This window comes from Hypanus sabinus, chromosome 2 (genome assembly GCF_030144855.1).
Source record: "Hypanus sabinus isolate sHypSab1 chromosome 2, sHypSab1.hap1, whole genome shotgun sequence".
NCBI classification, from domain to species: Eukaryota; Metazoa; Chordata; class Chondrichthyes; order Myliobatiformes; family Dasyatidae; genus Hypanus; species Hypanus sabinus.
The window spans coordinates 122,085,321-122,108,850 of NC_082707.1; the positions used below are offsets into that span (position 1 = coordinate 122,085,321).

At 40.3% G+C, this 23,530-nt stretch overlaps 1 protein-coding gene across 7 annotated transcripts in view; it reads left to right on the forward strand.

Annotated features, from left to right (window-relative positions):
• Positions 1 to 23,530, forward strand: part of LOC132383059 (phosphofurin acidic cluster sorting protein 2-like) — a 301,168-nt gene that overhangs the window by 220,366 nt on the left and 57,272 nt on the right. For 4 of the 7 annotated variants that reach the window (XM_059953785.1, XM_059953814.1, XM_059953794.1 and 1 more), the window contains exons 14-16: positions 8,736 to 8,786; positions 11,753 to 11,857; positions 13,736 to 13,842. In XM_059953785.1, the coding sequence (XP_059809768.1) occupies positions 8,736 to 8,786; positions 11,753 to 11,857; positions 13,736 to 13,842 (263 nt within the window). The remainder of the gene's footprint in view (positions 1 to 8,735; positions 8,787 to 11,752; positions 11,858 to 13,735; positions 13,843 to 23,530) is intronic. The other 3 variants (XM_059953804.1, XM_059953824.1, XM_059953828.1) reach the window with 1 other exon arrangement.

Sequence of the window (23,530 nt, forward strand, 5' to 3'; positions counted from 1 at the left end):
CTGGGGATAATTTTTTTACTAGATTTTCCCAGAAATTCTGAAATAACTGCAAGATCTATAGCCTAGCACACAATTATTCTGGGATGATCATGGAATAAAGAAGCCAGCAATCTGTGTTACATTGGAACATTTTATAAGAGTCAGCTTCGGGAACAAAAGCATTTCTAATTATTTTTCTTCCTGCTTTGAACTCATAAAGGTTTTTCATGTAGAGTTTGTGGATAATGTCAGCATTTTAACCAAATAGCCATCCTTCATTTGTGACTCTGGTAACTTTGATTCACGGTGAGAATTTGTTCAAGTGGAGAAGCATCAAGCTATACGCCACTCTGTTAAATCAGCAATAAAGATGCTCTTACTATGATTTGTTGAAATAGTGATTGCAACTGTGAACTAGCAGTGTTGTATCCTTCTCCAATCAAGTAAATACTAGAATGGATAGTCCTCTCCAAGATACCCACCAGTCTTCACCCATCCACCATGCCACTATACTCCAGGTTTGACCCGTGAAATCATCATGTGATTTTTACAAGATTGATGGCTTGTAAAATTGAAGGATTGAAGGTTGAGAGAATGCAATATTGCCACGCTTTTCTCTCTTTTCCCCCCACCCCCATCCTATCTCACTTTTCTTGGACTTGTTAGGTTTAATAAATTTAGCAAGAATAGTAAACCTCTCCTTGAGAAGCTTGGGATAATGTATTTATTTCATCAGAAAGTTAAGTGGAAATTTACTGAAAATAGCATCTGAAAGATTTTAATTGAAGGATTAAGGAAAGCTGTCTTCACTAAAGAGGAGAATGATTGCCAATTACCGGAAATTAACTAGGCAAACTTCTGTCTACATAAATAATTCCTCGGGAGTGTAATTATGACAAGATCCATCCATTGTATTCTATCATGAAATTTTATAAAATTCAATAATATTTCAGTTACGATAGCTCCTTTTCATTTTAACTTTTAACAGTATTTCCACCTGACCACACTTTGAGTCCAACAGACCACAATTCGAGAGAGAGCTCTGATTTTAGAATTCTTCAGCTATGTGTTTCTTTGGTTATAATGGAACCTAAAGATGTATGCTGAGAATCCCTGCAGGAAATAAATACACATTGGACTGGATCATCTTCCAGTGAAGCCTTACCAGCCAGTTATTTTTAACATGAAGAACACTGGTTAAGCTAATTGTACCTGAGAGGCACCAGCTAAAGATCTCTTCAGATTTTAAATAATTCTAATAGTTATTCAAATTGATTTAAATAATTTAAAACCATCAAGTCCTCAGGCAAGTCATTTAACTGTTACTTTTTAAAAACATTATGCTCTAATGTGTTTTTTTTAATTTTTCCTGAACTATTACAGTACACTATTGAGTCAGAGTAATGTAGCACGGAAACTGATCCTATCAAGTCTACACCACTCAGTAAGCACCCTTCTACACGAGTCCCTTTAACCCAGAAGCCTGCAGGGCTAGTAGTAATAAATGAGATTAGTGTAGATGGATGTTTGAGGGTCAGCATGGGTGTAATGGGCCAAAGGGCCTGTTTCAGTGTTCTTTTACTATTATTTTAAATGTCTGAAAAACACCTTTGCTTAAAAGCATATTAAAGCACTTAAAAACGTTTTCTTTGAAAAGTGAAATGCTTGAACCACATACTGGGGCTTGCAATTCTCCATGGGGCTTCTGGGTACATGCCAGCCATCCTTGGCATAGGATTAATTATTGGATGCAAAGTGCATTGATTATCTCTCTGCATCCCCTACCTTTCAGTGTGGGGTTGCTTTGCCGTTAGTCTCAGGTGAATCCAGTGACTGATGCAGTCAGCTTTGCCATGTCTGACACAAAACACTTCAGAGAATTCTGTCATTAACCTAGAGTGAGCAAAGCTGAGGTCCTGATTTGCAACCAAGCATACTGCATGCTTCCCTTTAGAATCACTAGCTATTAGATTCAGACCATTCCTTGAGAATTGTCATTTGATTCTCTTCAGGAAAAAAATTAAATGATATATTGATGTTATTCAGCCTCACAGTTTGAAGTTTCTACAACATCAATATATTTATGAGCTCCTGTGTACTTAAGGGATTCACACTTTATAGTTGTTACTGTCAACTTCTCTTGTACTGTTACCATGGGCACCCACTAACTGATCAGTATTGCTTTTTGTAAGGCAGCCTCTTCATATGCCTTCTTAAAAATCCTCATATGTTCCATCTACAGAGCCATGTAAAGAGTCACCACACAAACTTGACATGTATAACCCGACTTTTAACAAAACATTTGTTTTGGATTTTTTGACCTTTATAAATGTCTGATAATTTGATGTTGTGAAGCTCCTTAAATTGTTTTTTGTAAGGTTCTGACAAGCAACAGACAAAAGTCATTCATCTTTTGCTGGGCAGATTCAGGAATAATTTCTGAGGAAAATAAGCCAGCTTTCAACACATTGACACTTCATCAGTTGTCCTCTCAAAACTCTTGAATAAAGTGATAACTGCTTGAATATTAAGGACTAAGGACACTTAATGGAATGAGCTTGTAAGACAGTCCAGTATCTTCAGAAGGGAAGATGATGATTAGTGGTAAAAAAAAAGACATAGTAAGTCGATAGGTTGAGTCTTAAGGTACGTGTATTAGCCAAAAGTTTTAAAGAAAAGAGTAACAATTTGACATTAAAGCACTTGTTTGATTTTTATATTAAGTATTTTTGAAAAACAAGGGGAGAAGCACTCAGACAGAAGCCAGTGACCTTGAGGACTATAGTCCTGACTTATTTATTTTTTTGCTACACTGGTCAGCCAGTCCCCAGTTCTATTTATTCTGTTGGCTAGGAATTTCAAGGAAAAACTACATTTTGCTCCAGTTTTAACTACCTATGGGGTGGGTCTTCTGAGAATTGGATTTAGAATATTCAGCTCCTTAGACCAGTTCTAACATGTGGTAGGATTATGGCTGATCTGGTGATAAACTGAAAACATTTTCCCATCTACTCATGGTAATATTTCATCCGCTTGCTTATGAATCTATCTACATAAGATAGTCAAATGCTCCGCTCCTACCAACCATTGCAGAAGAGAGTTCAAAAGATATAAGACCCTCTGAGAGAAAAAACGTCACCTTATCTATGTTTTATATGAGTAACTCCTTGTGTTTGATCAGTGAGCCCAATATCTGAATCTTCTCATAAGATTCACTCATCATCTCCTTTGTCAAGACAGGACAGGACGATATAAATTTTCTCTCTCTCTGTCTCTCTCCCCCCCCCCCTCTCTCTCTCTCTCTCCCTCTCTCTCTCTCTCCCTCCCTCTCTCTCCCCCCTCTCTCTCCCCCTCTCTCTCCCCCTCTCTCTCCCCCCTCTCTCTCCCCCTCTCTCTCCCCCTCTCTCTCCCCCTCTCTCTCTCTCTCTCTCCTCTCTCTCTCTCCCCCCCTCTCTCTCTCTCTCCCCCCTCTCTCTCTCTCTTCCCCCCTCTCTCTCTCTCCCTCTCTCCCTCCTCTCTCCCTCCTCTCTCCCTCCTCTCCCCCCCTCTCCCTCTCTCTCTCTCTCTCCCTCTCTCTCTCTCCCTCCCTCTCTCTCTCTCCCCCCTCTCTCTCTCCCCCTCTCTCTCTCTCTCCCCCCTCTCTCTCTCTCCCCCCTCTCTCTCTCTCCCCCCCTCTCTCTCTCTCTCCCCCCTCTCTCTCTCTCCCCCCTCTCTCTCTCCCCCCCTCTCTCTCTCTCTCCCCCTCTCTCTCTTTCTCTCTCCCCCCTCTCTCTCTCCCCCCTCTCTCTCTCCCCCCTCTCTCTCTCTCTCCTCCCCCCCTCTCTCTCTCTCTCTTCCCCCCCTCTCTCTCTCCCTCCTCTCTCCCTCCTCTCTCCCTCCTCTCCCCCTTCTCCCTCTCTCTCTCTCTCCCCCCCCTCTCTCTCCCTCTCCCCCCCCCCTCTCTCCCTCCCTCCATGTATTCTGCCCATCAGGCCATGCTAACCCCTGGTGAGAAATCTCATCACTACCCTTCTTATTTCCATGTACCCCTTTAATATATTCTCTCTCATATGCAAATCAACTTTTGCCATTAATCTGCACTGGTAATTAACCTTTGGAGCTCTAGGTTGGGGACCAATTGTTGTTGGTGGTTTCCAATTTCTCTTTTATACTTCTGTTCGTAGATTTGTTTGTTTGTAGTGCCAAAATAAATATGCCACAGAACCTCAATATTTGAAAGGAGACAATTTGCAATTATTGGGTAATCTTGTAAGTCTTTTGTGATGGGTTGTTCTATCAGAGGTATTAATGATGATATCTAGTAGAGAGAGTGAGATTCTGTAGCTTCACTACACATCAACGTATACACTCTATGGATTATTTCTCTGCTTTAAAGCAATTTTCCCCAAAATGATTTAAACTGACAAGCCTATAAAACATACATTATCCAAGAAGGGCAATCATATGAAATCAAGATCCTGAAAAAAGTTATGGCCTGGTAGTCTAATATGTGGAAGGCTACAAGAAGTTAAATACTCTCAGATCCTTCTAAGCCTCCCAGGAAGGATACTTGTCCTTCTGGCCTACATCAGGCTAAAATGGCTGACTGAAGAAGATAATCATATAACCATCACATGAGTCTCATAAACCTAAGATTATGTTACTTTCAGTAAAAAGGCCAAGGGATAAGTTTATCTGATGATTAAGGGTTAGAATCATAGAACACCACAACATAGAAACAGGCCCTCAGCCCATCTGTTGCATGCCAGAATGTTATCCTGCCTTGTCCCATCCATTACACTTTCTTCCAAGTACTTATCCAAATTCCTTTTAAATGTTGATACCAAGCCCACATCCACCAGTTCTGCTGGCAGCTCATTCCACACTCTCAACTCCTGGCCCTCCCCCACCCCCATGAAGAAGTTTCTCCTCATGTTCTGTTAAATATTTCGCCTTCCTCTCTTAAGCTAGTCTCCAGTTTTAGTCTCACCCAAACTCAGTGGAAAAAACCTGCTTATATTTATCTATACTCCTCATAATTTTGTATACCTCTGACAAATCTCTCCTCATTCTGCTACACACCAGGGAATAAGGTCTTAACCTCACCCTGAATGCTAAGTGACCGAATCTCTTGACCAGTCTCCCATGTGGGTTTGATTGGATAAGCTGAAGGAAATTACCTGCTGCCAAGTCCACATCAAGGAGTATATACAAAAAAATGGAGCTGGAATGTTTTGGAGTTGTATTAGGAAACATTTACAAAATGCTAGTGGAACGCAGTAGGCCAGGCAGCATCTATAGGAAGAAGCACTGGGCTGGCCTGCTGCGTTCCACCAGCATTTTGTGTGTGTTGCTTGAATTTCCAGCATCTGCAGATTTCCTCGTGTTAGGAAACATTTATTTACTTTCCCAAAACTTTTCTGAGGCAAAAATTATTAGCAACAGCTTAAAAGATATAGAACCAGGATAAAGAAATAGATACAGACATGATAAACTGATAAAGCATGGATAAACTGAATGATGGAATAGGTTTGAGGAGTAAACGGCTGACTCCTGCTCCTTGCATACCAACCATCCATATTACAATAGTAACAACCTACGTCCTTTTATAATCTAGCACTATCAGGATATCAATCTATTCCATTCCTACTCATGTGCTTACTGGTGTCATTTGTATATTTGGTGTTTGTCTAAAGTATTCCATATTGTGAAAATTGCATTGTGTGACCCCACTACTGATAAAGAGGTTTATTTTGAATATCTTTATTCTATTTATAAGTGACTGTATTACATTTCCAGCTTAAGGAGGCTATCTCACCTGTGGTTTCTATCCCAGCTGATGACGAACTTTCCAAACTAATTTCAATTCCTGAGTCTTGGTCCACTGTTTTGTAGGTTATACAGGGTTTTCTTCCTTTACCAATGTCCTCCAGGAATTTCTCTTTCGTTCCTTTGAGTCCATCTATTACTTTAAATATAGTTCCCTCAGTTATTTACTACTCAGCCAATGAAATTTTGTTGGTTTTCTCAACTCCATATAGTTTTATACAAGTCAAATAAATTTCCTCGCGGTCTTTTCCAAACAAATCTTTCCTCATAATTATAATTCGAAATCAGATTTAATCAGAAATTCACTAGTCTTGACTGAAATCGGTATTGTGATCACCTGTGCATTTGCATCTTTTGACGTAGTGCTATGGACTTGTATACAGAACACTCACTGTGGTCATTCTAGTCTCCGCACTTTGAAAATGTAACCCTCTCTAAGACTTGGATTATAAAGGGATATACCTTTCTTTATTCACTAACTACCTTACCCATTTGTTAAGTTGTGTTACACATCTTTAGGCTAAGATTCTTAAAGTTTCCTTATTCCTATTTATTTATTTGTATGGCATCTCTTACTGTGTATTTCCTTGCATTGTGTGCTATCTTTCCTGCAATGTATTATTAAACTGGAGTAACTTTTATTTTTCAATGTTAATGTAGTCCGACTACTTGACTGAAACCTTCAAGTCTTCAACTTTATCCTCATTCTTAAACGATGTACCGTCTGCTTCTTGGAGGTGTAATTTTTTAGTGTACTTGATCTCACTTTTTAATCCCCTTTCTGTCTTGGGCGTAACCTTTGTGACAAGATACTGAACTGCTATTCCTGCCTTATTTCAGTAAAGGCGCTTCAAAGCATCAGTCTGTGTCCTCAGTTCATCTTTGTTATTCACCAGGTTCCTCATAATGAATAATGTACCATTAAGCACCGCCAAACTGATTTCTTATTTTCCAGCCTTTATTTCCTCTAAATTCCAAACTTGCTTCCTAATTCTCTGGTGTCTTATCCCAGCTTTGCTTTTCTCTCTTCTGCTCAACTTCTCATCCTTTGCCAAACTTGAAAAGTACCTTCCCTTATTAATGCTATGGTGATAAATCCTTTTTCAGTTTGTTCCACTTACCTCCTACGTTCCATGTCTTTCTGCACATTCATCTTAATGACCTATTTCTTTACTCACTGGTGCATGCAACTGGAAGTAATCCAGAGATTGAAACCTTTATGTCTTGCTGTTTCCAAGCTTTCTTAAATGTTCATGTAGGCCACCATTTTCTTCTTAAGTTATTGTTACCATAACAACATTCAAAACCAGAACCACGACAACTCATGTGATCCTTCAAGCCTGATGCACTCTTAAATAAGATGATAGATGATCTGATCCTAGTCTCAACTTCACTCTCCTCTGACCCCGTAGCACTTTAATTCTGCTAAAATCAGGAAAACATTGATCTGTTCCCTAAAGCCGTCAAATTCCCTAACGTTACTCTCCAGGTATTACTGTATCATCCTCTTGCCTTTCCCGTTCCCATCCCTTCAACTCTATCCAGCTGAAACAACAATGATGTTTGGCATCTTGATAAGTATACCACTCCTGCAATATTTTAGGAGTGGATCACTCCAACTACCTTTATAATTTGAGTAAAATAATCCTTGCCAACATATCACTTGCCTTCCAAACTGCTTGCTGCATGTACACGTGTGTACTGGTGTACAAAGTGATCACATCCCTGTGTACATAATCACTTCCCAGTCACCATTTAACTGATATACTGTCTTCCTATTTTTCCTACCAAACTGGGTATCTTCATATCTACAACAAGAGGAACTCCTCCAGCATTGATTTTTGCTCTAGATTCCAGCATCTTCAGGCTCTCATGTTCAAACTTCATATTTATCCACATTATATTGCACTTGATGTATATTTGTCCACTTGGTCTATTTTCCAGGTGGTTAGCCTAACTTGGATGACAATAGCAATCATCAACCATCACCTACTTACTGTCCTGAAACATTACTCGCTAATTTTGTAAAACTACCTTGAGTCTATTTTGCAATTCCACTTATTTTCCCTGGCACACTTTATCTGGTGAAATGCCACCATTATGTTTACACTGATGGAGACTTTAACTTTAGCCTTCTGACAGTTCTAGCACAGAATCACAGCTTGTGAGGCTTACATGGACTGAATGGCTTTTTGATTGACGTTTCCTGTCTTCTCATAGATATCTGTGCTACAGCTACCTCCCAGCTACTGGTCTTTGATTATTGTTGGGAAGTGCAGGAATAGAGCTTTCAATCGCATTTTTTCTCTCAGCTAAAGCTTCTGACACGAATGCCTTCTGACACAATTCATGCTTTGTCCTAGTGGATAGACACTGAACAGTTTGGCCTTGTTTAAAGGTGCAAGAAAATGAAATGCGCACAGACTTGACCAAATTGGTAAGAAGTTTTAATCATCAGAATTCTGTAGCGAGATAATATTTGACTTTTTGGTTCCACCCCCAGCCCTGAGATAAATACACATACATATTATTCCTTTTGGGATTTGGGTGGTGTTGACCAGACTAGTATTTATTTCACATATCTGATTGCCCTTGATCTGAGTGACTGCATAGATCATTTCAATCATAGTAGTTTGCTGGAAAGACCTACATGTCATAAATAAAGACACGTAGATTTCTCCAGCAAAGGACAATAGTGACTGTTATGGGTCTTTACAATACTCTGGTAATATCATTGATGTCCTGGATAAAGTATTACAGCATAAGATCTGGTGAGCTTTTCCTTGTGTGAAATTAATGCTGACTGGCATATTATGTAATACATATTAAAAATAATCTTTCTTCCATTTATTATGAAAAGAGCCAGCCAAGCTTAATCTATTCCCCCTTTTCGTCACATTTTATTTCAAAGTTGCATGACTGCTAACCTTCATCCCTTAACTTCAAAGGGCACTTCTTTGACATTGCTGAACAGCGTGAAGAGAGCCGCATTCACTCAAGTAAGTGAGCGGTGAAGCTTTTATCTGCATTTTCTTTACTTAAAAGATTTTCACAAGTGGAGATAACTCTTAGGTCAGGCACGGCAGAAAAAAAGGCATGTTTTAAACCTGTGTTGTCGTACAGCTTCCTTTCTGATAAACATGTGGCTGAGAATAACAGTATCAAGGCTGTGTTGCTCATTTCTTGAGATCCAGATAATGTAAACATGAATTAAACTCTTATATTACTGATTTGTAATTTGATGTTTAGCTCCTCTTATTGTAATCTTGAAACCAATTTAAATTCAGCCCTCTGCAAATCTGCACCTATTAGGGAGGTAATTTTCAGTGGGTAGACAGTGTATTGAAGTGTGGTGAGGTGCAATGTTCAGTGCTAAATTAGCTCTTAAATTCTCCAATACCAGAAGGAAAGTGGGTCTTTTAAAACTTTTCTTGGAGTAAAATATATATGCATATTTTTGAAATATGAGTAAAGTGATAGTTTTGGAATGTGCCTATCTTTTTCCAACGATGAATGGGGATAGTTGCGATGAAGTTTGTTTAACAAAAAGTCAGACCTGAAAATAAAATTTATAAATGTAAAAATTGTAAATTATCACTTGAAGCAGTACAAAAATTTTTTGCTTCGTCTAATTATTCTGATAATGAGTCTGCATTTGAATTGTCGACTTGTCTTTTTCTAACAAATCTGACAAATGGTACTGGTTATCTTCTTTCATAACTTTTGTTTCATTCAAAATACCTAGAATATTTGGAAGGCAGGATGTAGTTATGTGAAGCTGACTTACAATAAGTCATTGGTTCAAATGAAGGAGCAAAAGGTCTTAAAATTGTACTGGAGATACCAGCCTTTGCATAACTTCTAATAATTCAGCAAGTAAAGAAGGTTCAGCTAAAATTGTTTTACCAAACGACTTCCTCTTTCTGATAAAAGCAATTCTGGTTCATTTGGTGACTGATTCATTTTGAAAAACCATCAAGTTTAGATTGTGTTTGTAATAACTTGCAGTGTATATATTTTCTGAAATTAACGTAAGGGCCGACTGTACCAGATTTAATGGTTAGTGATAAAATCACTAACATTCTGGGGAAATAATGAATCAAAAAACTGGAAGCCACTGAAGTTAACATAAGCAGACAAACAATAGCCCTGGAGTCCAATGAATTCATCAGGACCAGATGGTTTCTGCAGCAATGTTTTTAAGAAAATAGTGGAAGAAATTGAATCCATTTTAGCAATTAATTCTTAAAACTCATTTAAACCAGTTGTCCATTTACAAAGGAATACATTTTAAAAATGTGAGAGAGAAATTAGGTAATACCTTAATATCTTTTGTAGGAAAGTAATTTATATTTATAAATAAGAACAGTGATTAGAGAAGGTCATCCCAATATTGTAATGAGAACTTTACTCCCAATAAATTTAATTACATTTTTTCAAAAAGTAATGAAAGAAAAAAAATCTTCTATTTCATAACTTTAGAAATCCTAAACCATTTTCCAACCAAAGATGAGCTGCTAAAGTGCATCCCTGTTGTAATGGGGGACATATGGTGGCTATTTTTCACCACGTGCCCTCACATGTAGGAAAACAACAAGGTGGGAAACGTTGGGGTGCCACAGTAGTGTAGTGATTAATGCAACGCTATTATAGCTTGGGATGTCGGAGTTCAATTCCGGCATCCTTTGTACGTGAGTTTCCTCAGGGAGCTCCAGTTTCCTCCCACAGTCCAAAGATGTACTGCTTAGTAGGTTCCTTAGTCATTGTAAGTTGGCCCATGTTTGGCTCGGGTTAAATCAGTAGGTTGCTAGGCAGCACAGCTTGAAGGGCTGGAAGCTGCCTGTTCCGCGCTTAATCACTCAAAGTAAATAAAAAATAATAAAATATATTTAGAATAAGAGACCATTATTGAAAATTAAGGAAACTGGGAAATTATTGGTAAGGAGATTGGCTTAGAGCAGGGGCTCCCAACCTGGGGTCCACAAATCAGTCAGTTAATGGTAAGGGTCCATGACTTAAAAAGATTGGGAACTCCTGTTGTAGTGGGGGAAGACCAGGCATAATAGGTATGGAGAGAAATTGAAACAAAGTGACAAATGTGTCATACACATATCTGTGATTGGGCTTCAGCTATTGAGTATTTTCATGGTGGAGAAACTGCCTTATCAAAATGCAGTGTTTACACACTGGTTGGTAGCAAGGTAAATAGTGTAGTTTGGGCACAACCTTCTCAAATTTCTTTTTGTAACATTGTGGGTCAGGAAAAGCTGTAGCAAAGTCAGATAAGTATGAGGTTATCAAAGTAAGACAAAAAATGCATTACTTAATTGTTGAAAAAGCTAGGAATAGTGGAGGTCCAGAAAGACTTGGACAGTATCTTCATGCAGGTCTCCAAAATGCAGTTGTCACTTACAAAGAAAAGTGGGGTGACCAGTAGAATTGCTATCTTGCACAGCTCCAGCACACTAGGTTCTGTCCTGACCTGTTGTGCTGTTTGTGTGGCATTGCATGTTCTCCCTGTGACTGCATGAGTATTTCTGTCGATGCTCCAGCTTCCTTCCTATTGCCTACATATATGCAGGTGAATAAGTCCATTGGCTACTGGAAATTGCCCCTTGTGTAGGTGGGTAGTAGAACTAATGAATGTGGTGAGTGGTTTTTTTTTGCTGTCAAGTATGCAGAAGTATATAATGCTGGCATAAATGAATAAAGTTGTGATACTAATCAGACATTCCATTGAGTGGTTGAATGGTCTCAGAGGTTGATTGGCACATTTCAATGTTAACAAATTTGTGACTTTCCTGAGTGTATTAAATAATTATTTGTGAAACATCATAGCTGCCAACCATTCCCAGGAACCTGGATAATGGCATGGTTTTGTCTCACTCTGGTTAATTCGGACTGAAAGTGTGCTTGTTTTTCAGTTTTTGTATTACAATCTTTGCGTTCTCTGTTTGTGCTTCAGATCCCTCGGAAAACAGTTTATGACCAGTTAAATCACATCCTAATTTCAGATGAGCAGTTGCCAGAAAACATAATTTTAATCAATACATCAGACTGGCAGGGACAGGTACGTACCAATTTGGAGAGTATGTTTCAGCTGCATTTTACATTATGCTTCCTGTACTTCCTAACAGCTAAGAGAGCGTGCTGCTTTGTCTGTGTTGGTGTCTGTTAAATGAGATGCTTGTGTGTCAATTGGATCACTTGTAAAAATGTCTTTGCAATGCTACTTAAAGATGACACAAGTGCTCTCAGTCTCATTGCTGATATTTATCCTCAGCTAACGCCATAAGCTGCTGATCTGGGCAGTTATTAAACTGCAGTGTCCAGCAGATCACTCTGTGTGGTTGATTACCATGTTTCATACATTATCACTGTGCAGGATTTCAGAACATCTCCATCGGCAGTGAAGTTCTTTGGGATGTTCTGAGGAAATGAAAGCCACTGTTTAAATGCCAGGTTTTATCTTTAGATAGAGAAAAGTCAATCTATTTCCAATTTAGTGACTTTTGAGACTTAAAATGGCATGTCTGTCTTGATATAATCAATGTCCCATTCAATCCCATTGGAACGAGCAATCTGCCAACTTACTGCCTCTATACAAATTTATGCTGGTAGTGCATTAATTTTCTTCCCTGAACACAGTGAGTCCTTTGGTGGACAATTCCCTTCAGCATCTTGTCCAAGCCATCGCCTCTATTTGTATGCCTTAGCTGCAGGTGTTGGGGAGAAATCTGACTACAGACTACTCCTCAGTTGAGTGCCAAATCCCCTAGTTTTCTGCATACCTTCCAGCGTGGAATATTGAATTATAATCAGGATCATCATTCTATTTTTTTCCTGAATCTAAAGAATGCTGTCCAATTAGGAGATTGAACACAAGATTTCCTTTGTCTCTGTGGGACACAGGTGTTGAGCTTGTCTATTAGCCATATGAACAGGTTTGGTTTAATTTTTTTGCACTTTCCTAGTGTGACTACTGTATTAAGTTATAGAAAAAAGATCCAGGCCACAGTCGACCATGGATGTTGTGTCCTAGCTGTATAGATATGCAAGCCTGGGCAGTACAACATGGAGAGCAAGTTGTTGCCCATGCGGCAGGCTCCCCTTCTCCATGCATCCGATGAATCTGAAGGAACGGCAGAAACTGATACAATTTGGTACCAGCAGCATTGTAGGAGTTGCTAGTCATCATTGAACTCAGTGTAGGACTGTCTTCAGGACTCCATCTCTGGATTTTCCCTTCAGGGTTTACTCCCAAAGCCTTCGCATGAGCAGCGTGACTGCAGAGCAGCAGAGGTTTTCCTTCTCCCACAAGTTGCCAACCAATTCTGACGAGCCCATCTACCCTAAATGACTAGTCTTAAGGCGCCAGTGACCCACCTTCACCCCTTCTGTCAGTAGAAGCAGCACACGTGAAGGCCAAGAGCTGGACTTGGTTGTCAGAGGCTATTGAAACGCATGCCATTGGGAGAATTTAATAGGTAGTGGATGCTTGTCCCCATTACCACCCCTGGCTATAACATCTTCAAAAAACTTTATTGACTGTAACCTGATTTAAAATTGTCATGAATGCTACTGGATTATTGCAGTATCATAACTGGTTCTCTTCTGTCCTTCATGAAAACCTGCAAATGAATTGCTTATCTTGTCTGGCCTTCCACACTCCCACTCCCACACCGTATAATTAACTGTGAATATTGAAATGTAACCCTACATGTGTGGTCTGTTTTCTAAAAGTTTCTAAATGAATAACGGATGGCCAATTCTAATAGCTGTTGGTAAATGTGGAAAGAAACTTTTCTTCACATTCCGTCTGAAGTAGTCGTATTTTCATTAGCTCCACCTTGACGCTACCAAAGAAGTGTCCAGATTAGAACTGCCAGGCTGTGAAATGTGATGAGAGTATAGGATTTCTGTTTAATGATACTTTACTGCCTTACAGTACGTCTCAGAGTTACTGCAGAAACACAACCTCCCTATTGTGTGCACGTGTTCTTCTGCTGATATACAGGCAGCATTCACAACTATTGTCTCCAGGATACAACGCTTGTGAGTTGAATTTTTCTTTGTTATCATGATTATTGATCATAATTTTGCATATGTTATTATGCAGGTATTTGTATACTTGTGCCTGTTGAAGAATTTAGTCGCCCATCTAAAGATGAATTTGATGCATGTACAGTTGATTACAGTGAGGCTGGGTCAAATAAATTTCTGCTGTTGCAGAAGTGAACATGAAGATTCGAGTGCATAGCTCTAGGAAAAGAGCATGTATTTTCAAAAAAGTACCTTTATGGCATTTTACATTTGTAGCTTTAAAACCCTCCATATATCTGTTATTATAATCCAATTTTATATTCTCCTTTTACGTTTTTCTAAACCTTTACCTAGAAAAGGTTATAGGCTGAAGGCCACACCAGACTATCTACTAATACTGACTGTATTTAACTGGGTTTAGAGCAATATAGACACGTCTCCTTCCAATGAGGAATTGTCAGAGTTAGTCCTTTTAGCTGCCACTGGCTTGTTTGATTAGCTAATGAAACTGCTGTCTCTGGGTCAAAGGATTTTGTCACAAGCATGTAATGCAAAATTAATTGTAATTGAAAATGAACTTAAAAGCTCTGTACTATTAAAACTTCATTTTGAATGCCTCCGCTTGCCAAGTATCCTTTTGTCTGAAAACATCCTATCCCAATCCACACCTGCCATCAAAGTTGGCTTTTCTTCAATTTAGAATCTCAACCCGAGGACCAGTCCTATCCTCTTCTATAATTATTTTGAAATTAATGGAATTATGATCACTAGATCAAAAGTGTTTTCCTGCACACACTTTTGTCACTGAATAGGGGATCGAGCAGATCTTCCCTAACAGTTCCAGTTTCACACCCTCTCTAGTTGGGTCACTTGTATATTAATTAAGGAAACTTTGTTGAACACATTTGACAAACAGAGTCCTAGTCGATTTGTGGAAAGTTAGAAATCACCTACTATCACAACCTTCTTTTTCTTGCAACAGTCTGCAGTTTCTCTACACAATTGCTCTTCTAAATTCTGCTGACTAATGGGTAACCTATACTATAATAACATTAACATGGTCATGCCTTTCACTTACCTCAGTTCCACCCATATAGCTTCAGTAGGCTAGCTCTCCAGTCTGTCCTGTCTGAGGACTGCTGAGACATTTTTCCTGACTTGTAATGGCATCCCTCCAATTTTAATTTCTCCTGCTCTATTATGTTAAAAACAATGGAACCCTGGAACAATGAGCTGCCAATCCTGCTCCTGCAACCAAGTCTCACTTTTGGCTACAGTATCATAATTCCATGCACTGATCCTACTCTAAGCTCACCTGCCTTACCTACAATATTCCTTGCATTGAACTAGAAACAAATCAGAACATTAGTCCCACCATGCTCAAAATTGAAATTGTTAATCAAATACTACTGTGAGATTCATTTTCTTGTGCCATTCACAGTAGAACAAATAAATGTAATAGAATCAATGAAAAATTACACCAAAGAAAGACAGACAAACAACTGATGTGCAGAAGAAAAACTGCGTAAATACAAAAAAAATTAATTTGTAATTAATAACATTGGAAAAAGTGAGTTATATAGTCTTTGAAAGTTGTGGAATCCATTTAGAATTAAGGTGAGTAAAGTTGTTCATGTTGGTTCAGGAGCCTATAGGTTGAAGAATATGAAAGGTCGCTGCTCAACCTTTTGATTCCTGTCTTTGTATATAGGCTTCTTATCTTCTTAATTCACAACATCTCCAATAACTGCACTGGCATTCTTGTTCCCACCCCCAACATGGATATTGGTTCCCTTTCCAGGTGCAAATCGTACCATTTGTACAGATCTCACCTTCCCCAGAAGAGAGCCCAACGATCCAAAAATTTGAAGCCCTCCCTCCTGCACCATCTCACTCCTCACGTGTCACATGTATTACCTCCCTATTTCTTCCCTCCTTCACATGTGGCACGGATAACAATCCTGAGATCAGCACCCTGAAGTTCATGATCTTTAACTTAGCATCTAACTCCCTTAAATCACTCTGCAAAACCCCGTTGCTGTTCCTGCCTCTGTCACTGGTACCGATATGGATCAGTATTAGAGACTCGATCCAAGATGTCCCTGTCCCTGGCCCTGGCTCCTGGGAGCCAATGTACCCGCTATCTTGTTCTAGTCTACAAAATTTCCTGCCTATTCCCTAACCAGTGAATACCCTATCAGTACTGTTCGCCTCATCTTGCCCCTTTCTCTTCTGAGCCAGACAACCAGACTCAGTACAGAGACCTGACTGCTGCAGCTTTCCTCAGCTAGGTACCCCCCCCCCCCCACCCCTTCCCTAACAGTATCCAAAACAATATACTTGTTACTGAGTGGAACAGCCACACTGTTACCCTGCACTGGCTGCCTATTCCTTTTCTCTCTCCTGATGGTTACAGGTAAGTGCCCTTCAACCTCGTTGTAGCGATCTCTCTGTATCCCCTGTCAATTAACCCCACAGCATCTTGAATGATCTGAAATTCATCAAGTTCCGGTTCCCTAATTTTGACTGTAAGAAGCTGCAGCAGAATGTATTTCTTGCACACGTGGTTGTCAGGGCCCCTCCTTGTCCTCTAAATGCCCGAATTAGGAAGCCTTCTAATTATTATTAAGGTGGATAAGTCTCCAGGGCCTGATGGAATTTACCCCAGGTTATTGAACAAGACAAGAGACGAGATTGCTGGGCCCACTATCTTCGGGTCCTCTCCAGCCACAGGCTGATGCTGTACCTCTATTTAAGAAGGGAACAAGGAAAAGCCCTGGGAACTATAGGCCGGTGAGTCTCTCATCAGCTGTAGGGAAACTGCTGGAGAAAATTTTGGCATGGCATTGAGTGTACCTTACCAATTTGATTGAGTTTTTTGACAAAATGACAAGAGAAATTGATGAGCGCAGGGCAGTGTATGTTGCCTACATGAATGTTCCTGAAGTGTTTGACGAAATCCCTCAGGGGAAGTTAGTCCAGAAGATTAAGATGCATGGTGTTCACGGCGAATTAGCTGTTTGGATTTAGAGCTGGCTTGTGCATAGAAGACTGAGAGATTTATTCGAGCTGGAGGTCTGTAATCAGTGGTATTCTGCAGGTATCTGAGTTGGAATCTCTGCGATTTGTGATGTATATAAATGACAAGGATGAAAATAAGTTTGTTAGTATGTTTGCGGATGATATCAAGATTGATGGAGTTCTGGATATTGTAGAAGACTGGCAAAAAATACAGTACGATATAGATCAGTTGTAGATGTGGGCAAAGAAATGGCAGATAGAATTTAAACCAGATAAATGTGAGGTGTTGGACCTTGGTAGGGAAAATGCAAGGAGATAGTACACTGATAACGACAAGATCCTTAACAGTGTTGCTGAGCAGAGAGATCTCGGGATCCAAGTTCATAGCTCCTTGAAAGTGGCTACACGGGTCGATAAGGTGGTCAACAAGGCTTATGGAATGCTTGCTCTTATTAGTCAAGGCATTGAGTTCAAAAGTCAGGAGGTTATTTTGCAACTTTATAAAACTCTGGTTAGGCCACTTCTGGAGTATTGCATGCAGTTTCAGTCACCCCATTATAGAAAGGATATTGAGGCTTTGTAGAGGGTACAGAAGAGGTTTACCAGGATGTTTCCTGGTTTAGAGGCCATTTGTTATCACAAGATGCTGAATATACTTGGGTTGTTTTCTCTGGAGGTCGAGGGGACATCCGATAGGAGTTTATAAGATTATGAGAGGCATAGGTAGAGTGTTGGCGTGTGGCCAAGTGGTTAAGGCGTTGGTCTAGTGATCTGAAGGTCGCTAGTTTGAGCCTCAGTTAAGGCAGCATGCTGCGTCCTTGAGCAAGGCGCTTAACCACACATTGCTCTGTGAGGACACCGTATTGGCCCTTGCCCTTCCCTTGGACAACATCCGTGGCATGCAGAGGGGAGACTTGCAGGATGGGCAACGGCCGGTCTCCCAAATAACCCTGCCCAGGCCTGTGTTCTGGAAACTTCCCAAGGCGCAAATCCATGCTCTCTCAAGACTAACGGATGCCTATAAGATGGAGTGAGTAGAGGGTATCTGTTTCCCAGGGTTGAAATGTCTAAGATACCAAAGGGCATGCATTGAAGGTGAATAGGCGGTAGGTTTAAAGGGGGTGTGAGGGGTAAGTTTTTTACTTATAGAGTCATGGATGCCTGGTACGGTAGGAGTTGCAAATACATTAGAGGCTTTAAGAGATGCTTGGATAGCCACATGGATGTAAGGAAGACGGAGGGAATATGGACATAGTGTAGGTAGGAGGGATTAGTGTTTGTTTTTTTTATTTGCTTTTTAGTTAGCTTGGCACAACATTATGGACTGAATGTTCAGTTACTGTGCTGTGTTCTATTTGCTTTACACAATGGATTGGAGCAAGATTTGTCCATTCCTCCTTGCAAAGTTACTCGAGCTGTGCCAGGTTAGTTGGTTAATGATGGAGGACAGCGATCTTGAGGTTTTGCCAGAGATGTTCGATCATGGGGGTGTGATGTAGGAAGTCTGGAAGACCTCCAGTCTCCTGGATAAACACATCTGCACTAGGTGCATTGAGCTGCAGCTCCTGAGAAAATTTATTAAGGAACTGGAGTTGCAGCTTGATGACCTTCAATTCATAGGGGAGAATGAGGAGGTGATAGATAGGAGGTACAGGGAGATAGTCACCCCTAGATTGCAGGAGACAGGTAACTGGGTGAATGTCAGGAAAAGAAAGGGAAACAGGTGTACTCTGCTGACAGTGCTCAACAACATCTAAAGTTATATATTTATTACTGAGGGGAACAGCCACAGGCATACTCTTCACTGACTACGTGGCTGTTCTCCTCAATATTCAGTATACGTTTACATGCCGTTGAGCGGAATGTGGTCTACAAATTACAAAAGGGGGTTCCTGGGGAACTGGAAGGTCTGAACGTAGACCAGATGGTGTACACCCCAGGGTTATGAAAGAGATTTGGAGCTATTAGAAACATAGAAAATGTACCGAACATGTACTTACTTTAGAAATCACCTAGGGTTACCCATCAAAGTCCTCTATTTTTCTAAGCTCCATGTACCTATAAGGAGTCTCTTAAAAGACCCTATCGTATCCACCTCCACCACTGCCACCGGCAGCCCATTCTACTGATTCACCACTCTCTGAGTAAAAAACTTACCCCTGACATCTCCTCTGTACCTACTTCCAAGCACCTTAAAACTGTGCCCTCTCGTGATAGCCATTTCAGCCCTGGGAAAAAGCCTCTGACTATCTACACGATCAATGCCTCTCATCAACTTATACACCTCTATCAGGTCACCTCTCATCCTCTGTTGCTCCAAGGAGAAAAGACTAAGTTCACTCAACCTGTTTTCATAAGGCATACTCCCCAACCCAGGCAACATCCTTGTCAATCTCTGCACCCTTTCTATAGTTATCACATCCTTCCTGTAGTGACGTGACCAGAACCGAGCACAGTACTCCAACTGGGTCTAACCAGGGTCCTATTTAGCTGTAACATTATCTCTTGGCTCTTAAACTCAATCCCATTGTTGATAAAGGCCAATGCACTGTATGCCTTCTTAACCACAGAGTTGACCTACACTGCAGCTTTGTGCACCTTTGGCCTTGGACCCCATCCCTCTGATCCTCCACACTGCAAAGAGTCTTACCATTAATACTGTATTCTGCCATCATATTTGACCTACCAAAATGAACCTCCTCACAGTTATCTGGGTTGTACTCCATCTGCCACTTCTCAGCCCAATTTTGCATCCTATCAGTGTCCACACTATCCACAACACCCCCAACCTTTGTGTCATCAGCAAATTTACTGACCCATCTCTCCACTTCCTGATCCAGGTAATTTATGAAAGCCACAAAGAGAAGGGGTCCCAGCATGATCGCTGAAGCACACCACTGGTCACCGACCTCCTTGCAGAATATGACCCATCTACAACCACTCTTTGCCTTCTGCGGGAAAGCCAATTCTGGATCCACAAAGCAAGGTCCCCTTGGACCCCATGCCGCCTTACTTTCTTAATAAGCCTTGCATGGAGTACCTTATCAAGTGCCTTGCTGAAATCCATATACACTATATCTACTGCTCTACCTTCATCAATGTGTTTAGTCACATCCTCAGAAAATTCAGTTAGGCTCCTAAGGCATGACCTGCCTTTGACAAAGCCATACTGACTATTCTTACTCATATTATGCCTCTCCAAATGTTCAGAAATCCTGCCTCTCAGGATCTTCTCCATCAACTTACCCGCCACTGAAGTAAGACTCACTGGTCTATAATTTCCTGGGCTATCTCTACTCCCGTTCTTGAATAAAGGAACAACATCTGCAACTCGCCAATCCTCCGGAACCTCTCCTGTCCTCATTGATGATGCAAAATCATCGCCAGAGGCTCAGCAATCTCCTCCCTCGTCTCCCACAGTACCCTAGGGTACATTTCATCTGGTCCTGACTTATCCAACTTGATGCTTTTCAAAAGCTCCAGCACATCCTCTTTCTTAATGTTTACATGCCCAAGCTTTTCATTCTGCTGTAAGTCATCCCTACAATCGCCAAGAACCTTTTCCATAGTGAATACTGAAGCAAAGTATTAATTAAGTACCTCAGCTATTTCCTCCAGTTCCATATACACTTTTCCACTGTCACACTTGATTGGTCCTATTCTGTCACATTTTTTCCTCTAGCTCTTCACATACTTGTAGAATGCCTTGGGGTTTTCTTTAATCCTGCTCGCCAAGGCTTTCTCATGGCCCCTTCTGGCTTTTCTAATTTCATTCTTAAGCTCCTTCCTGCTAGCTTTATAATCTTCTAGATCTCTATCATTACCTAGGTTTTTGAACCTTTCATAAGTTTTTCTTCTTGACTAGATTTTCAACAGCCTTTTGTACACCACAGTTCCTATATCCATTAGTAACGATCTTTCAGGAATCACTTGATTCTGGAATGGTTCTGGAAGACTGGAAAATTGCAAATGTTACTCCTCTCTTCAAGAAATGAAAGAGGTGGAAGAACAGAAACTATAGGCCAGTTAGTGTGACCTCAGTGGTTGGGAAAATGTTGGAGTTGATTGTTAAGGATGTGGTTTTGGGGTACTTTGAGGCACATGATAAAATAGACCATAGTCAGCATGGTTTCCTCAAGGGAAAATCCTGTTTGAAAAATCTGTTAGAATTCTTTGAAGAAATAACAAGTGGGATTGACAAAGGAGAATCAGTTGATCTTGTGTTCTTGGATTTTCAGAAGACTTTGATAAAATGCCACTCATGAGGCTGCTTAACAACGTAAGAGCCATGGTATTACAGGAAAGATACAAGCATAGAAAAAGCAGTAGCTTCATTTCAAAAGCACTAAAATATAAAAACAAGGATGTAATGTTGAGGCTTTATAAAGCACTGGTGAAGCCTCACTTGGAGTACTGTGAGCAGTTTTGGACCTCTTATCTTAGCAAGGAAGTGCTGACACTGGAGAGGGTTCAAAAGAGGATCATGAAAATGATTCCAGGATTGAACATCTTGGCATATGAAGAGCGTTTGATGGCTCCCTGGCTTAGAATTCCGAAGAATGAGGGGTGTCCTAATTGAAACCTATCGAATGGTGAAAGACCTTGATCAAATGGATGTGGAAAGGATGTTTCCTATGGTGGGTGAGTCTAAGACTGGATGACACAGCTTCAGAATAGAGGAGTAACCATTTAGAATGGAGTTGAGGAGGAATTTCTTTAGCTAGAAAGTGGTGAAGCTGGAATTTGTTATCACAAATGGCTGTGGAGGCCAAGTCTTTACGTATATTTAAGGCAGAGGTTGACAGATTCTTGATTACTCAAGGGGGGAAGGCAGAAGATTGGGGCTAAGAGGAAAAATGGATCAGTCATGATGAAACAGCCTAATTCTGCTCCTTTATCTTATGGTCTTATGCTACATCCTCCATACTCTACAGTAAGGATGCTGTTACCTAGCTGATGCACAGCATTAAATGTACGTCACGTGTATCACATAGTGTTGAGGCCAAAAAAGTTCCACTTTAGTCTCATCCAACTAAAGGCCTTCTCACACATTTTTACATTATCTTCAATGTGAAGTTTTGCAATTTTTTACAGGTAAGAGTATACATTTTTTAGGGCAAGGCTTCTTCCTTGCCACTCATAGATATTCTTTTTGTTCAAGCCTTAGAGAACTTTATCTCCAGTTGTAGCCACTGACTTCTGCAAATCACTCACTATGACTGTTGGCGTCTCAGCAGCCTCACTTACAATAGCCATTCTTCTCCTGTGACTATGTTTAGAGGGGCGGCCTGACCTAGGCAACGTGGCTTGGTTTCATATGGACTCTACTGAGCTCCAAGGCATGTTCAGTGCCTTTGAAATGGAATGCTACTCTTCCCCATATTTGTGTTTTTTTAAATTATTTCCCTGACTTTTGGCTTCATTTTGGTTTCGTGTGTTGGACCTTACAAAGAGAGGGGTACTTATTCTTATGAATTCTTTGAAAACAGCTAACATAGAAACATAGAAGCATAGAAAACCTACAGCAGAATACAGGCTCTACAGCCCACAAAGCTGTGCCGAACATGTACTTACTTTTAAAGTTACCTAGGGTTATCCATAGCCCTCTATTTTTCTAAGCTCCATGTACCAAACCAGGAGCCTCTTAAAAGTCCCTATTTTGATCAATTTTCTACATCAACAAATTCGATGAGTTGGTAAGGTAATACAGTATATTGAACCTGAGGAATGTAGAATAGTTATTACAAAGAGGATGAATACTTTTTTAGCCCCACAATTTTTTTTCAATTTTAATAAATCTTTGACATCTTTTAGAATTTTTGTTTGGTTTTTGCACAATGTTTCATAGATTAGCTTGAAGCTTACATAATCCTATTTCAATATATTTTAAATTTAGAAAATGGGACAGCAAAATGTGGAAATAGTTGTGGGGACTGAATACCTTTTCAAGGCACTGTAGGTGTAACCACATATATTGCATACAGCAAGCTTCGACTAGCAACAATGACCAAATAAGTGTTTTGGTGGTGTAGGGTAAATATTGGTGAGGAAGTTATATGGTCTTTATTTGTATCCTCCTTTTATGGTGGATAGTGGTAAGATTTGCTGATATAATGGTGCAGCTGCCCTTCACTGATGTACTAAAATATTAGGCTGAGTTATGTGATTGGGTCTGTCATGTGCTGCTTGAGTGCATGCTGTCACCACACTCTGATAAAGTGTGATAGTCCTAGGTTGTGCTTAGGCAGGCAGATAAACCACAGGGAATTGAGACTGTTATAGCAATAATGCAAGTGATAGTTTGGAGGCAACATCTGTTTGGTTAGAATTGAGGAACAAAGAGGGGGTGTTAAATTGCAGAATCTAAAACTCTATCCTGTCTCTCTCTGTCTTTAAACATAGAAACATAGAAAACCTACAGCACAATATAGGCCCTTTGGCCCAAAAAGTTGTGGCGAACATGTCCCTACCTTAAAAATTACTAGGTTTACCTATAGCCCTCTGTTTTACTAAGCTCCATGTACCTATCTAAATGTCTCATAAAAGACCCTATTGTATCCGCCCCCACCACAGTTGCTGGCAGCCTATTCCACGCGCTCACCACCCTCTGAGTCAAAAACTTATCCCTGTCATCTCCTCTGTACCTACTCCCCAGCACCTTAAACCTGTGTCCTCTTGT